Here is a 15,620-nt window from a genome sequence, read left to right as displayed (position 1 = left end):
TTGAAATAAAATATTAAAAAAAAGCATAAGAAAAACAAATCAATTCAACTAAATATTGTCTGTTGAAGTTCAAATGCAATTTTGTAACAAATGATACCACCTTATGAAAATAATCGTAAAATAACTTCAAGGTCTGTTTATATGTATTCGAAGAAAATTTGTAAGAAAATGATTATTTTACCCCAATAATGAAATTTTTTATATTGAAATTATACAAAATGTATTTTTATAGATATTATTCTACATAATGTATTTATATTATTTTGTTTATTTATGTTATTTAATATTAGAAAATGTCATTTCCATTCCTTTCTTAACCGTATTCGATTTAAATTTACTATTGTGGTAACAGTTGATACTTTCCTACAGCGCGTTCCTAAATTATCTTTTATGAAACTGTAGTTTTCGTGCTGATGCATTAAATTTTATTTTGAATTTATCTAATTATTTGGGACGTCAAACGAAGGAATGGGAACAAAAATAATACCAATTAATCAAGATTTGTAATAATATGTAGTATATTGTAATTAAGTGGTTTTATGTTTTATGTGACGTACAGTTCTATTTTCTTTAAAAATCAAAATTATTGATAAAACAGAAATTAATTTATTATCAATGCTGTTAATGCTTGGTGTTACCTATGAAAACTCATTCGTTCTTCGAATGATTTGTCATGAATTCTAACAACGGAAGAGATCAAGACAAAAGCAAGGTTATGGTCATGGATAAAAGAGAAGTTATCTGTATCTCATCTGACGATGAAAATGAAAAGGTTTGTTAAATGTACATTAAATTTATCAAACTTTATCTCTTATTTTTAATACCTATTTTAAATATTATTCAATATATATTTTTCCTATAAATTATAATACTTACAAACTATTGATCCTATTTTAAGTAGAAGTAATATTTGAGTTATTATATGCACATAATGGTTAATATTTTTCATTCTTTTTGAATTTATTTATATATTCTTGTAGATAAACGATAAACAAAAACCTCAACCTTGCAACAATGAAGTTAATAAGTTTAATATTGTAAATGCAAGCACAGAAATTACATGTAATAATCAAAAACAAGATATAATTAATAAAAAACGTAAAGTATCAGAAATAGATGGGATTTCTGATGCAAAGGAAAATGGTACAGATAAAAGGATTAAGACAGAACCATGTCAAGAAACTAATAGTCTCATAGCAAACGATAGTTCTAAACAAAATGGTGTTGAAACGCAAGAGTATTCATCTGTACCTGCAAGTAGAAAAATAGTAAAGCCGCAGTTGATTATTAAGAAGAAAAAAAATATATCCCTTCCAGAACAAGATATATTTCCTAGTTTTTTAAGTTTGTGTTTACAAAAAAGACGAGAACCCGCAATGGAAATAATAGTTAATAAACTTAAAAGACGGTATGAACAAATGAATCCTGTGTATGCAAAATCTGAAGCTTTCCAAAATTTTTTGAACAATAAGCGCAACGCCATTTTGTCTTCCGATAAAATGATATTTCAACATATTATGGATGTCAAAGTTGAGATGAAATCTAGATCTAACAAAAATTCAAAAAGTGCTTTACAAATTGAAACGAATGAAACTAATGTTCGTACGGATGTATCACAGAGTTCTAAAGCATCTTCATCTTTAATTAATGAGAATAATATAACAGAAACAGAAATAGATGAAGAAGATTTTGAAGATAATACCATGGATCCTGATACGAAAAGAAAATTTAAGAAAATAAAGAAAGTAATGAATATGTGTAGTAAAAGAATCAAAATATTAGAAGAGGCTGAAGTAAATTTCGATGATGAAGATAACAGCAACTTTATTAAGCTTGAAAAATATAAAGAAAGAATGGTCAAATTGTATAATGAATATTGTCGCATAACGGGTGACAATCAAGATGCAGGTCGTTCATATTTAAGACCCAAGCATTTAAATACAACTCAAATTAGTAGCGTCGATTATGCAATTACCAATTTCATAAATGCAAAGATCACTAAAAGAAACAAATTAAAAAAAGGTGGCAGATTTACGGATGATTTAATATTTCCAGATTACAGAGACATATTGAAATGTGTTTCCAGTTGTAATGAAAGAAATAATTTAGGATTAAGTGCAAAAAAGCAGGCTCATATTGGTAAGTACATTCTAATAACAATAATTTAACCCTTTTTTCTACTGCGGAACTGGCTCCCAAAACACAAACACTTAACCGGAGTTTGTTTTCTTAATCTAAAATTCACTTACGGACAATATTTGGCATTACATTAAAAGAAAAATACGATTGCAAATAATTGATGCATTGAAAAATGCATATTTGCTGTTTCATTAAGTGTTGTATTTAGAAAAATCCCAGTTGCATACCGTAGCAAAAGAATTAAATATGTAATAAAAAATAACTTTATAGTTAACTAATATCTGTTATACAGCCAAAAAAGCTTTTACTGATTTGGGAGAACATTTACAACGTGCTAGGCGTATTGATTACTGGGATACATTTTCTTTATCTTTGGAAAATAAACAAGATGATCCAGCGTTAAAAGACCAAGAACTTGCTCAAAAATTACGTAAAAATCAGGAGATCGGTCAGCAGAAGCTAACTCAAATATTTCAAGATTTTGTGAAGAAACAAGAAGAAATGAAATCGCCAGAAAATAAAGCAAGTACAGAAAATAGTGATACCGAAGATAGCAATGTAGAATCTAAAGATGAAGATGAAAACAGCGAAGAGGATGATGAAGATGAAGATGATTTTGACAATGACAGTGAAGATACTGAAGATACTGAAGATAACAAAAGTATTACTAGCAGTGAATCAAATAAAAATGAAATAAAAAGTAATTCCCCTGAAAATGAGATTAGATTGGAGAAAGATTTATCAAAGACATGTAAAGATAAAGATAATGAAGATATAGTAATAACAAATGTAAAAGAAGTACTTGTGTGTTCTGAAAAAGTGATTGAAAAATCTAGTCCAGCAAAAGAATCAGAAATACCAGTAATTCAACAACCATCCACATTAAATAACAATGATATAGAAGGTACAATTAACGGCTAATATTATTTAAAAAGAATGAATATACTTTAATGTAGAATTAATTTTGTATTTGACATATAATCAAAGTATATATTTCATAGATAAAAATGATGAAATTATACCACTGGATGATGGCTGCAGTACAACAACGGTAGATAACAAACCTACATTACGAGTACGTTCATTTGCAAAACATCCTACAACCTGGGAAGATAACAAACAAAAAATTCAAAATGCAGAAAACGGATCATCGAAAGAAGTAATTGATCTTACTAATGACGTAGCTATGGCAAAAGTAAGTATACCTAATCATAAAGTTAAAAAGGCAATATTTCCTACGATAACTAAAAAATACAAATCTTTGTTGGTGCCCGCAAATTTGACAAATAAAAGTCTTATTAGTGTTAAAAATATTTCTAATAATTACTTAAAATTAAATCCAATAAAAATAGATAATTCCAAGTTGAAACCCATAACTATAATAAAAAAGGTAGTTGATTTGAGTTCCCGTAATACTATTGTACATTTACCACATTCTTCTGGTCGACAAAATATAAGTAGTAAAGAGAATAATAACGAAACAATAAAAAAACAAACTTTTATGCATCTTGTTATACCAACGGAAGTATATAATAAAAATTCAGTAGGAGTGCCTGTTAAAAAGAATTCAGAAAATAAGCCAAAATGACTGCAAACAAAACAAATATACCTTGATTACTTTGATAATATGTACGATCTAACAATACTTATAATTAGTACATATGCTTTAGTGTTGAGTATTTTATATGTGTATTTAAATATTAAAATAACTGTATTTATATGTAGAAACAATACAACCATAAATTGAATAATACATATAAAAGTAATTAAATCTATTTAGTTGATAAACATTTATGAAACTTGTATTAAAAGTATGTATGCGCGTAAGTATGAATGTGTGTATGTATTCTTTTTTTTTTGTTTAAATTATTTATGTTAGGTAATACCATTTTTATGCATTATTCATATGTTGCAAGATTAATTGTGTTAAAACAAATTCAGCATTCAATAAATTTTCTACTATGTTAAAATGATCAATATCGCGTAATAAAATATATTCTACGTTATCCACGAAAGACATGGCTTTCTGAAAAAAAAAAACAAGAAAACAAAATACAATAAAATGGAAACTGTTCAACTTGATAAATTTAAATATTAATTTTATACAATAGAAATACTTACTTGAGCATATTCACGTGTTTCATTAATAAATATAGGAGAGTCATATTCTCCTACAGTCGCAATTACTTTAAAATTTTTAATGGGAGTATATCCTTTAGTATCAAGAGTAGACAAATTGAATTCTTTAATATCTTCTCTATAAAAAATATTGTTAAATAATATTGTATACAAAAGATGAAAAACAAAAGATGATACAATACTTACTCAGTAAGTTTCAAGGCTTCGTTGTATGAGGTGTTGATAACAGGTTCTATATTATAAATTCCGCTAATAAGCAACAAACCTTTTATCAATTGAAAGTATCCTAACTCTGTCATATATTTAATCCAGTTTGTATCGTGTAATAGGGCAGCTGTCAAATGTGCACCGGAACTATGACCAGCGATCCAAACGCACCTGTAGTATTATGTTCAATAATATCGCGCGATAATAGAAATTTGTACAAATTTTTCATACGTGACATCTTTTTATATTAATAAGAATTATTATATAACAGAATTATAATTGTACATACCGACATCCGGATTTTAGGGCAGAACTTACGATCTTTTCTATCGCAATTTTGACTTGAGAAACGATGTCTTTCAATTTAACTGAACAACGAAAGAATTATTAATTCGACGGGTTGTTTTATTTTTTTTTTTCTTTTCAATATTATTTAAATTATTATTATATAATAGTGAAAATTTGTAAATAGATTTTACCGTCGGGACACAAATCGAAACCGACGACTGCTACTTTGATTTTATTTTCTACGAGAACTGGCACTGAAAACCCTGCGAAATCTTTGCTAAATTCTTGCCAATAACCACCGTGAATAAATATTAACATTGGCGCGTCTAAGAAAAGATAAAAAAAATACAATAATTAAGTTTTAATAAAAGAGAGAGATAATTTCTTTGTTAATTATTCATTGATACCATCTGGCAAATCGGTTCCATAAATATCGTATTTCGTGCGTTCTGTTGGACCATATGGGATATCTAAAATGCATTTCGTAGTGTTTCGTGCCTTTTTCGTTACTGTAAAATAATTTGTTGTTATCAATCATATGTTTGAGCTTGTTTTAAAATTGTTCTTTAATATATTTTTTCTGTTGTTCTTTTTTTTTTTTTTTATACAAGAACTTAAACAAATAAAGTAAGTAGTCGTACCATCTGCTGCAAAAATCAAATATCGAGACATCATCTCTGCTGATTTAAATCTCTTGCTCCATTCGCTTGGTGAATACAATTTTTCTAACTGATAGAAAATAAAAAAAATGCTCGTTAAAAACGCTTGGCCAAATAATAAGAAAAAATATGTATAATATAATTGTTAGATATAAATTATTTTTAAAATTTTGTTTAAACAATTAAATACGATATACATTTTTATGGAATTATAATGAATATTATTGATCGTATAAAACGTTACTTACAGTCGACATTTTCTTTCCTCTTTAGCTACCACCAGACTACTAGTACGGAATGAGATTGCAACAATTATTATTATAATTTCAAAATACTTGTGAGATTATATCAGTATTAGTTTACTTGATTTATATATTATCATACTTACTACGTAATATCTATTGAATATGCAGAAAACTGCACAGTGAAAAAAAAAAAGCAAACAATATTACAGTAAAATCGGATGTTAAATATCTCTTGGTAGATGGCGGCTCATGTTCGTTGTACGGATTACCCTAATGGAGAAAAACTAAACTGAAGGAAAATATAAGAAAGAAAAACTATCGATGGAGAACTTGACACGTTTGATGCAAACGTAAGGACTAATGTAAAATTATTGGGGGAAAAAAAAAAAAAACAAAGAAATCTATATTTTGCACTTTGTAAAAAAAAAGAATACAAGAAAACGCTTAATCTAATCTAATTGAAATTTTTTAAGTTTATTGTTAATGAAATTATCAATATTTTATGTTACAGTTATATATATTTATTCATTTATGTAATACAATATTATAATATCTGACGAATGAAGAATAAGAATGATCCAAAGATAATGAGATACTCTTTTCGTTTAATAGCCCAAGGTCGAAGGTTGTGGGTTGCGTGTAGTAGCCATCAGAAGAAAGAGAGGGAGAAAGATAACGGTAATTTAAGAACAATTTCAATGTTCCGCCAATAATTAAACGTTTAACCGGATATCGAATGAAACATTTCCGAGTTACGAAAGAAAAGGAATGCGGAATGCAATTTGGAAAAAAAAGATTACTGCCGAATTGATATTTTTATTGGATTAATGCCGAAGTCAATTTATGTCGAGAGAGAAAAAAAGAAAGAAAGAAAGAGAGAGAGGGAGAGAAAGACAGATGAAAGAAGGAAATAGAAGATGATTATTCAATTTACACGGATAAGATTTTTTTCGTAACCAATAAGTGATCGAAAACGCGTCGCTTTAAAACGCAGGAGGTATCATCCCGTACGTAAACCTCAGCAAAGAAGCAAGCAAAGTTTGCAAGGTTGAGGCACACCAAAACCAGAAAAACCGGCCCCTCCCTTTCTCTCCTTTCTCTCGTTCTCTCCTCCAACATCTCAGAGTTGACTTCGAGGAGTCGCAGGTATATACTTGCTACTTACACATACCTGTATATAAGTAATATACAGTAACACGTGTTTGTATATACGTATAAGCATCTGACGTATCGAGTATCGCGCCTTGTCGATACCTGTCCGCAGACCGCAGGTAAGAGAAACCCCATCCTGCTAAAAAATTCTTTGCCAATTCAAAGGAATGTCTATTCAGAAGTCTAACTATGAATATGGGGGTCCAAATATGAATAATAACCAAGCTCGAGGGCGGATCGTCGACCTTTTGTTTCTTTTCTTTTCTTTTCTTTTTTTTCTTTCTATTAACTTGGACAAACGTAAGAATCTCGTTGCGGTTGATTAATAATACCACCCCGGTTTTATTTGATTTAAATGAACTTGTATTATTGAAATATATAATCTCCAATATATATATATACTTATACTGATACGAAACTACAGGTGAATTTAGAAATTCTCGGTACGCGTTTTAAGAGATAAGAGTAAAGGATAGAAGAATAATTCGTGCGTTTCAGTATAAACGGTCTTCAGTATTCTCCTTGATGGTCCTTCTCGCTTTACACGTATTTTGCAACTAGCCCTTCTCTTCCTTACATTTCAAAGAAGCAACCACGATGGGTTAATTTATTTGACCCATCCGACTACGCTCGGTTCCAATTAGTTTCCATGACGTTAAGCAGATCCTTTTATATTCTATCGTGCGTTTTTTTTTTTATCTCTTTTTTTCTTTTTTTATTCCAGACAAAAGACGATAGGTCCGATAGATGCTTGCTTTTTAGCCCATACCAGTGAAAGTATATACTTAATCCCCGGCAATCCAATTTTCTTGTTCTTTTTTCCTTGAACGTTGAAACGTTGTAAAAGAGCCGAAAGACTTTCTTGCTAGTTCGTCGACGTTAAAAAACCAACGTCGTGACTATCCCATTCATTTGAACGTAGAAAGGATCCGAGGATCGAGAAAGCACACAGGGGTTTAGAGGTATGCACGGTTTGTATGTATGTATTTCGAATGCTTCGACCGTGAGAAACGTGAGTAAACGTTGACTGGCATCAGCGGTTCTCTTTCACATTGTTTTCTGCCTTAGGCACACCACGTGGACGTGGACAAATATTAATAAATGGATTCATATAATTGATCTCGTATTTCGTGATTTATTATAAGAAATATGTCTTCTGATGATACCTAGACGAAATACTGAATTAAGTCGATGAAGAAACACATGAGTATGATACATGATAGGCAGGAAGGTAGTATTCATACGTACTGATTAGAACGAATACACGTTTCCGCTTCTTAGATGGAACGTTCAATTGCTCCGATTAGTTTTTCTTGTTCTCTTTTCTTCCTTTTATTAAAATATAAAAGAAATTTGTCTGGTTATATCGGTGCTATAATTAAAATTTTACGATAGCATCGTATAAAACTACATACATCTTTTAATAAAAATAATCATATTGGAAGATAATATACACACAAGAGTATATATTTATAAATTTATGTTAATACATAATCATATAAATTATTTGTATAGTAAAATTGACTAAAAAAAAATGTTCACGATCCTGCCAGGATTCGAACCTGGAATCTTCTGATCCGTAGTCAGACGCGTTATCCGTTGCGCCACAGGACCGACCTTGGAGACGTAGTCTACAATATGGGTCTACTCCCTTCAGCAAATAATCTTAAGAAGTATTTTTTATTCATACTATTATACGTAAGTTGATGAATTTTTATAAATTAAATGAACCATATTATAGGAAAATGATAAAACTGTGAGTAGATAATAATCAACGAGTTATTTTCTCCCCAAAATCTATTTAATCTTGAAAATAACATTATTATTAAGTTTTCTTTAGTATTCAAATAAAACGATCTAATTGTAAGAATAAATGATATTAAACTATCTTTAACATATTTAATATCTCTTAAAGATTATTTTAAGCTCACATCAAAGTAACATTTTATCTAACTATAATTGTCATTGTGCTTTTATATCTCTTGTTATCCGATCCCAACGTCTTGTCAGTGAAGAAGTTCTATTCTTAAATTCTTGGTACTCGTGACGATTCGCGACTTACGATTAATTACATCATATGCTATAATAATTTCATAGGAATGGATTACAATCACATTCGTTTCTAACAATAGAATCTTAAATCCTACAATTAATATAACTTCTTTAAATGAGGCGTTAACTTGTCCATTAGATAAATATCAAAAGTTAATGTTTATATTTAAATGAAGCATTGTACTATCTCTCGATAAAAATGATTTATCGAAAGGATCGAAAGACCGTGGGAAACTTCGATAGATATATACATGTATACATACATAAGTGTTTAACGTATATTACCGCAAGCTAAACATTAAATGCCACTCCTGCATGTTATTTCATTTCCGGGAACATCTTTGTTGGAATACAAATTGTACCAACGAGATTTTCTCGATTATCCGACATTTACGGTCGGAATGAGATCTAAATTATTCATGATTTATTCGTAAATTACATAGGTAAGAAGTATCATATATTCATTGAAATAGATAGCTGAACAATGTGAAATATTTTTGAATTAGTTATCCTTATATATTTGGAAAGATTATTCAATGAACTAAATTGATAATCGATAATAATTTAACAAATGATACTCTTTCGAACTAAACGATCAATTGCCAATAAAAAAAAACTAGTTTCAATATTTGTATATTATTAAAAATTGTCTTTTTTTTTGTTCTAGCATTCGCATAGCTATTGGTTACCATGGTAACAGCGCCACTGCAGCCGCCGCTGTTGCCGCGTACTACGGCGCATGCTTAAACAAAACAAACTTGGATGGAGGGGGTAACTGAGTCACGATTTCATTCGATTTCATCCGAAATCGTCCGAGGAGCCTTACGTAGTGCGTGCCCCCATGGGTTTGACCGTTAAAAGGCTAAAAAGAGAAAAAGGTAAAAGAGAGAGAGAGAGAAGACTAACACAATAAGAGAAGAGTAGAAGAATGAAAAAGAGAGAGAGAGAGGGAGTGAGAAGAGAGAGAGAAGAAGAAGAACCAGAGAAATTGGTTAAGTATATTATACGCGTGCGCATTGGAAAAGGATAGAGGGAAAGAGATCGTGGGACGTCATTGGTAGTAGTGACGCGTTCCGTAAGGGGGAGATGGTATAGTCGCGTCATAAAAGTGGGGGACGGAATCTCCCCTTGCAAGCAGAAGCAACGAACAGTTTCTCGGCTCCCGACACGGGTACCCCACAGTCGACGAGTTAGTTGTCTAGAGTAAAAGAGGGAGAGAAAGTCTAGTAGTATATACGAGAGAGAGAGAGAGAGAGGGGGAGAAAGAAAGAGACTCTACCAGACGATTCGAAGAAGAAACGAAAGAGAGAGAGAAAAAAAGGAAGGAAGGGAGGGAGGGGAGAAAGAGAGATAGGGAAAGGGCGCGCAGGAAGGAGAAAGAGAAAAGCAAAAGGGAACGCAAAGCCGGTAGAACGCGCGCGGTGTGTCCTCATGTCGTACGGCATTTCTGAACGCGGCCATTACAGGAGAGAGCTGCTCGGTGACGGTCTGTGCGTTACAGACGGTCCTAGTGCATAGTCGTCGTATGATACACCACTCGTGCGCGTAGTGATTCGATCTCGAAGCGCAACAGGAGGACGCGCGCGCTAACTTCGATAGTCAAGCACGTGCTCGTTCACGTTTTCGCCTATAAAAAGAATCAACGCGGTGCTGCAAGGTGGTCGTTGTACCACGTTTCGCTAAATAAAAGCGCGCGCTTCGGGGAAAAAGAAAATAATAAGAAGAAAGAAAGAAAGAAGTTTTTCTAATTGGGAGTTCTTCTGTTTTTATTTTTTGTTTTTTGTTTTCAATCCAACCTCTCTTTCGGAGGCAAACATTACGCGTTGTTTCAAGGATATTCTCTCTAGTTATCATTGTGATTAAGGGAGAAGGATAATATACTTGTTACGGAAGAGGAAGTGGAGAAAGAAAAATTTACTATTCAAATTAATCGACTATTATAGTATAGGAGAAAAACAGCAATCATGTTTGATGTTTTTGGCTCAGTGAAGGGTCTACTCAAGTTAGACTCCGTGTGCATCGACAATAATGTATTTCGATTGCACTACAAAGCAACCGTGATCATACTGATCGCGTTTTCCTTGCTGGTAACCTCGAGACAGTATATCGGCGACCCTATCGACTGCATTGTTGATGAAATACCGCCCAACGTAATGGACACTTATTGCTGGATCTATTCAACCTTTACCGTACCGAATCGCGGTGGTATTGTTGGTCAGGATGTCGCACACTCTGGTGTACGTAATCACGTAGAAGGGGTTGATGAAGTTAAATACCACAAGTATTATCAGTGGGTATGTTTCACCCTATTCTTCCAAGCGATACTATTTTACGTGCCACGTTATCTTTGGAAAAATTGGGAAGCCGGTAGGATTAAGATGCTGATGCTCGACCTTAACTGCCATCTTACCAACGAGGAAGTCAAATGCGAGAGACGAAAATTATTGGTCGATTATTTGGCATTGAATTTACATTCGCAAAACTTTTACGCTTATCGATTTTTCTTCTGCGAAATTCTCAATTTCATCAACGTCGTTGGACAAATATACTTCATGGATTTCTTTTTGGATGGGGAATTTTCTACGTACGGTTCGGACGTCGTCAAATTCACCGAATTAGAACCGGAGGATCGGGAAGATCCTATGTCCCGTGTGTTCCCAAAGGTAACCAAGTGTACCTTCCACAAATATGGTGCTTCCGGTACGGTACAAAAGTTCGACGGACTCTGCGTACTTCCATTGAACATCGTCAACGAGAAGATCTACGTGTTCCTATGGTTCTGGTTCATTATCCTGGCTGTATTAAGCGGTCTCAGTTTGGCTTATCGTGCTGCTGTTATTGCTGGACCTAAATTGCGTCTCATGTTGCTTCGTGCCCGTTCACGTTTGTCAGACAAACATGATATCGAAATGATCGCACAGAAATGTCAAATAGGCGATTGGTTCGTCCTTTATCAATTGGGTAAGAATATCGACCCGTTGGTTTACAAGCAACTTGTATCAGATCTGGCCTTGAAGTTACAGGGTAAAGAAACGGTCTAATCAATTTTCATTCGTTATAATTCATCGTTGCGGTTTTATCCAATATTTGTCCTGAAATCGTAGGAACAATTTTTTTTGTTCAGTATCAAAAACTATAAAACCCCATCCTTTCCTCCCACCCCCTACGACGATAATGAAAGTCATTCGCTAATAAAAAAATTAAATCGTCATTGTCATTTTTGACGAAAACAAAAAAAAAAAAGAAAAAGAAAACAAAAAGAAAGGAGAATAAAGTCGAGGATGAGAAAATCCGTTTGGATTATTTTCGTGAAAGTCCACTCTGCAATCGTAAGAATTCTTTTCTCTGTTTCTTTTTTTTTTTCGTCGGCTAAGATCCTCTCGAATAATAATAATAATAATTATTATTATTATTTGAATTATTCGTTTACGAAAGGATCTAGTCGTATTTATCTATTTAACACGCCACCACATGCTTGATGATAGCGCTTTAAGGAAAGAATATAAAAAAGAAAAAAGAAAAAAAAAAACTACTACTATTAATCAATATCGCCGTAGCATTGATTATTGTTCTAATCTTGCTTGTTTTTTCCTTCAGCCCCCCTCCCCCACCCACCACTCGCGCTTTTCTTTCTTTACGTTCGATTATATGATTTATCGTTTTTCTTTTTTTTTTAAAAAAGAAATATAATGAAGTCTTGCGATTGCCATTCGACGATTCTACAAGCACTTTCACGTTGATCACTTATGTAAGATCCTACAGGTGAATTTACATAGGTGATCTGAAACGAATGGGAACGATTAACAAAAATTGATGATATAGAATTAAGAAGAACAAGAAAAGTATATATATATATATATTTATATATGTATCAGACCCCTCCTCTATGTAATAATAATTTTTTTCTTTTTATTTCGATCGTTTCTCGTTTTTAACATTGCACCCCCATAGATATATACAAAAAAAAAAAAGAAAAAAAAGAAGAAGAGAAAAGATAGATCTTTTTGATTATTTTTCTCTTTATTAATTTGTGTTCGAAATAAATTTTGTATAAACCATAAGATAAATATATCTAAATATATATATATATAATATGTAATGTGTGGGGGTCTAAAAATGAAAATTTTAAACGTGAAAGCGAAAGAGGATGATAGTATCGACCGATAAAACACAAGAATATTTTCTTAAATGTTTTGTCGTAGGTTATGTATAATATATTTTTAGATATTTCTGGAACTCGTGGACCTACGCCGGTCTCTAATAGTGTGATAAATCGGAGGACGGCGTCTCCCATTTTCTTTTTCTTTCTTTTTATTTTTTTCTATACTTTTCCTTTACTATTTTCCTTTGTCCTTTTCTTGTTTTTCTTTTCTTCCCTTTTTTCTCACAGCAGGACTCCCAGAGTAGATTATCTCACTGCCGCGTATTATCGCAACAGATAGTAGGACAACAAGAAATGAAGGGGAGGGGGCAAAAACACGAAAAAGTTATTTTTCATGTAACGCGTCGTGGAAATAGTAGATTATTTTCTTTGTTCAACGTTCCTTTCATTCGTTATTTCAAAAATTTTCTCGTTCTATTTTATTTATTTTATTTTATTTTATTCCCCCCCCCCTCGAGAAATATATATATATATATATATATATATATATATATATATATATAAATGTTTACGAAATAATTCTTAGATTATCGTATAAAGTTTCTCAACTAATGGTATCATTAAATTTGACCGAATTGAAAATAAACGAGGAACGTAATTAAAATATCATAGATGAAATATTTTTTTTTTTTTATCGATATCACATATCCATTTAAAGTTATTTCCTTTTAAGCGTTATTTTATTACCTTTGTTCATGCAACAACAACAGCAGCACACCTTTTATAGAAAAAATAGAGATAGGAGAAAGACCGCTATTTTCTTTGTACACCCCTTCCCCCCACGTTGTCCTCCCATAAATTTTTCCATTCTTTTTCTCTCTTTTTTTTTTTTTCTTTTTTTCCTTTATGTGTCCTATCAATTATTTTTTTATATAGCAAGTAAATAAAATAATAATAATCATATCGTATTGTGTTGTATATTATAGTTCGTTCTCATTTCTTATGGGAGAGATACATTTATATATATATATGCGAATATATAGTATATGGTGATAGTAAGAACGTGTCTGTATGCGTGTGTGTGTTTATATGTATGTATGAAATATGTAAGAAAAAGAGAGAGAGAGAGAGTTAGATAAAAATAATTTACGAAAGAGGGAGTAATAGAAACGAAGAAAGTGCAAAACAAAAAAGAGAGAGAGAGACCATGTAGATATAATATGAAATACTGATTATACATATTTTTACATTTATGTTATTTTCATATCCGTCTTTGCTATTAAAAAAGAAAAAAAAAGAAGAAAAAAAAAAGTAATATCTTGCATTCCACGCACAAAAAGACATAATAATATACATGTATATCTGTGAACGTGAACGAACGAGACGTTTATTAATTACGTTTAAACTAAGGGGCCAAAATGAGATAAAACGTTCCTGTTCTTCTTCCTTTTTTTGTTTTTTTCTTTTTTTTTTTTTTTTTTCTTTTTATATATATAAATATATACATTTGCATATGTATAATATAAACTACTATTTACAGGACAGTCGAATATTATTTGTATAACATACATTATGTCTGTTGTATGTTTTTAGTTCTTTTTTTTTGTACCATCTATCGCGACGACATAATAAACCCGTCCCTGCGTGTTTTATGGGGGTTACCGAATAAATAAATAATTAATTAATTAATTAATTAAATAAATAATATCGAATGTGTGTACGCGTTAATTGTGGTACGATATATAGTTATACAAATTTATATACAAATTCAACAAACACACGTGTCTCCTAAGAGCGTAATATTTTTCGACGAAACACAAAGTAAAGAATATTTTTGATAACAATATATTGTTATAAATCTTACGAAAAAATAATAAAAAAAAAATATATATATATATATATAAAACAAATGACATCTGTCGACTGAACAAAATATTATATAAAATAATTGATAAGTTCGATAAATAATAATAATAATAATAATAATAATAATCTAACAACCTATGCATATTATTCAATTTATAGACGACATTTTATACGATGTAGTATGATGTATTCAAATATTATTGACGAATGATTGATTTGGATATATTATTAGTGTGACAAAAGAAAAAGAAAAAAAAATTATATAATTCTTTAGATTAATTCAATTTTCAAGGATAACAACCTGGTAACCCTTGAAAAAACAACCCACGGCAAGGATCATTATTTGTCTACGGATCGATATAAAATCTGACGAAAAGAATGAAGAATACATTTGCGAGAAAAAGTATGAAGAGAGAGATATATATATATATATATATAATTCCCTATTGTGTCAATTTCAAATGCATTTTCTAATCGTGTTCATGCGCTATTCTAAGACTGTCGAGAGATTTATCGAAAAAAACGCTCCGTAATATGATTCTCATATTTTTTTTTTTTCCATACCTAACCTTACTTTTTTTCCTATCCCACCTTCCTTCCCTTAGAAATCATTTTTACTTAATTATTTTTTTACATTTTACTTTTTACTTTTTCTATTATTTTTCCCCCATTCCCTTTTTCTTTTTCTTTCTTTATTTTTTTTTTTTTGTGTAGATCGTATGAATTTCGAAGTGTGCGAAGAGAGAAAAATAAAAATGCATGCGTCGGCGC

The 15,620-nt window shown here is 31.2% G+C and overlaps 3 protein-coding genes, 1 long non-coding RNA gene and 1 other non-coding gene across 9 annotated transcripts; 3 read left to right on the top strand and 2 right to left on the bottom strand.

Moving 5' to 3' along the window:
* Window positions 1-219: 219 nt before the first annotated feature.
* Window positions 220-10,136, top strand: LOC122522996 (death domain-associated protein 6-like). Of its 4 annotated transcripts, none has more exons than XM_043644488.1 (5): window positions 221-772; window positions 981-2,139; window positions 2,432-3,043; window positions 3,141-3,334; window positions 9,549-10,136. In XM_043644488.1, the coding sequence occupies exons 1-5, from the start codon at window positions 674-676 to the stop codon at window positions 9,576-9,578; spliced, it is 2,094 nt and encodes a 697-aa protein (XP_043500423.1). In that variant the 5' UTR covers window positions 221-673; the 3' UTR covers window positions 9,579-10,136. The 4 variants fall into 4 exon arrangements, with proteins under 4 accessions (XP_043500422.1, XP_043500423.1, XP_043500424.1 ...); XM_043644489.1 differs by lacking the exon at window positions 9,549-10,136 and adding an exon at window positions 5,706-5,982; XM_043644487.1 differs by lacking the exon at window positions 9,549-10,136 and having other exon boundaries at window positions 220-772; window positions 3,141-4,538.
* Window positions 3,746-5,911, bottom strand: LOC122523027 (kynurenine formamidase). Of its 2 annotated transcripts, none has more exons than XM_043644547.1 (9): window positions 5,821-5,911; window positions 5,681-5,719; window positions 5,415-5,502; window positions 5,181-5,282; window positions 4,965-5,099; window positions 4,775-4,853; window positions 4,465-4,656; window positions 4,261-4,396; window positions 3,746-4,165 (listed from the first exon to the last, which is right to left on the bottom strand). In XM_043644547.1, the coding sequence occupies exons 2-9, from the start codon at window positions 5,687-5,689 to the stop codon at window positions 4,031-4,033; spliced, it is 876 nt and encodes a 291-aa protein (XP_043500482.1). In that variant the 5' UTR covers window positions 5,690-5,719; window positions 5,821-5,911; the 3' UTR covers window positions 3,746-4,030. The 2 variants fall into 2 exon arrangements, with proteins under 2 accessions (XP_043500482.1, XP_043500483.1); XM_043644548.1 differs by having other exon boundaries at window positions 5,681-5,716; window positions 5,821-5,871.
* LOC122523048 lies at window positions 7,676-7,941 on the top strand. The gene is made up of 2 exons (XR_006305235.1): window positions 7,676-7,791; window positions 7,898-7,941. It is a non-coding gene; the product is annotated as an uncharacterized LOC122523048 (long non-coding RNA).
* Window positions 8,371-8,443, bottom strand: Trnar-acg. The gene has a single exon. It is a non-coding gene; the product is annotated as a tRNA-Arg (tRNA).
* Window positions 10,137-10,200: 64 nt separating the features above from the next.
* Window positions 10,201-12,113, top strand: LOC122523016 (innexin inx2). Its single transcript, XM_043644532.1, has one exon. It carries the CDS (start codon window positions 10,846-10,848, stop codon window positions 11,920-11,922), a length of 1,077 nt encoding a protein of 358 aa, XP_043500467.1. The 5' UTR covers window positions 10,201-10,845; the 3' UTR covers window positions 11,923-12,113.
* The last annotated feature ends 3,507 nt before the right edge of the window (window positions 12,114-15,620 follow it).

This window comes from Polistes fuscatus, unplaced genomic scaffold (assembly GCF_010416935.1).
Source record: "Polistes fuscatus isolate 324 unplaced genomic scaffold, CU_Pfus_HIC Scaffold6, whole genome shotgun sequence".
In the NCBI taxonomy this organism is placed as follows: Eukaryota; Metazoa; Arthropoda; class Insecta; order Hymenoptera; family Vespidae; genus Polistes; species Polistes fuscatus.
The sequence above is the reverse complement of the archived record's forward strand: the minus strand, read 5'-3'. Positions and strand labels throughout refer to the sequence as shown.

What these genes read in the sequence shown, in the direction of transcription:
- LOC122522996 (XM_043644487.1), top strand. Translation starts at nt 674, where the DNA reads ATGAATTCTAACAACGGAAGAGATCAAGACAAAAGCAAGGTTATGGTC. An exon ending in CTGACGATGAAAATGAAAAG is followed by an intron (nt 773 to 980) that starts GTTTGTTAAATG and finishes ATATTCTTGTAG; the next exon opens with ATAAACGATAAACAAAAACC. An exon ending in AAATAACAATGATATAGAAG is followed by an intron (nt 3,044 to 3,140) that starts GTACAATTAACG and finishes TATATTTCATAG; the next exon opens with ATAAAAATGATGAAATTATA.
- LOC122523027 (XM_043644547.1), bottom strand. An exon ending in GAAGCCTTGAAACTTACTGA is followed by an intron (nt 4,397 to 4,464) that starts GTAAGTATTGTA and finishes TATTTTTTATAG; the next exon opens with AGAAGATATTAAAGAATTCA. An exon ending in AAACACGTGAATATGCTCAA is followed by an intron (nt 4,166 to 4,260) that starts GTAAGTATTTCT and finishes TTTTTTTTTCAG; the next exon opens with AAAGCCATGTCTTTCGTGGA.
- LOC122523016 (XM_043644532.1), top strand. Translation starts at nt 10,846, where the DNA reads ATGTTTGATGTTTTTGGCTCAGTGAAGGGTCTACTCAAGTTAGACTCC.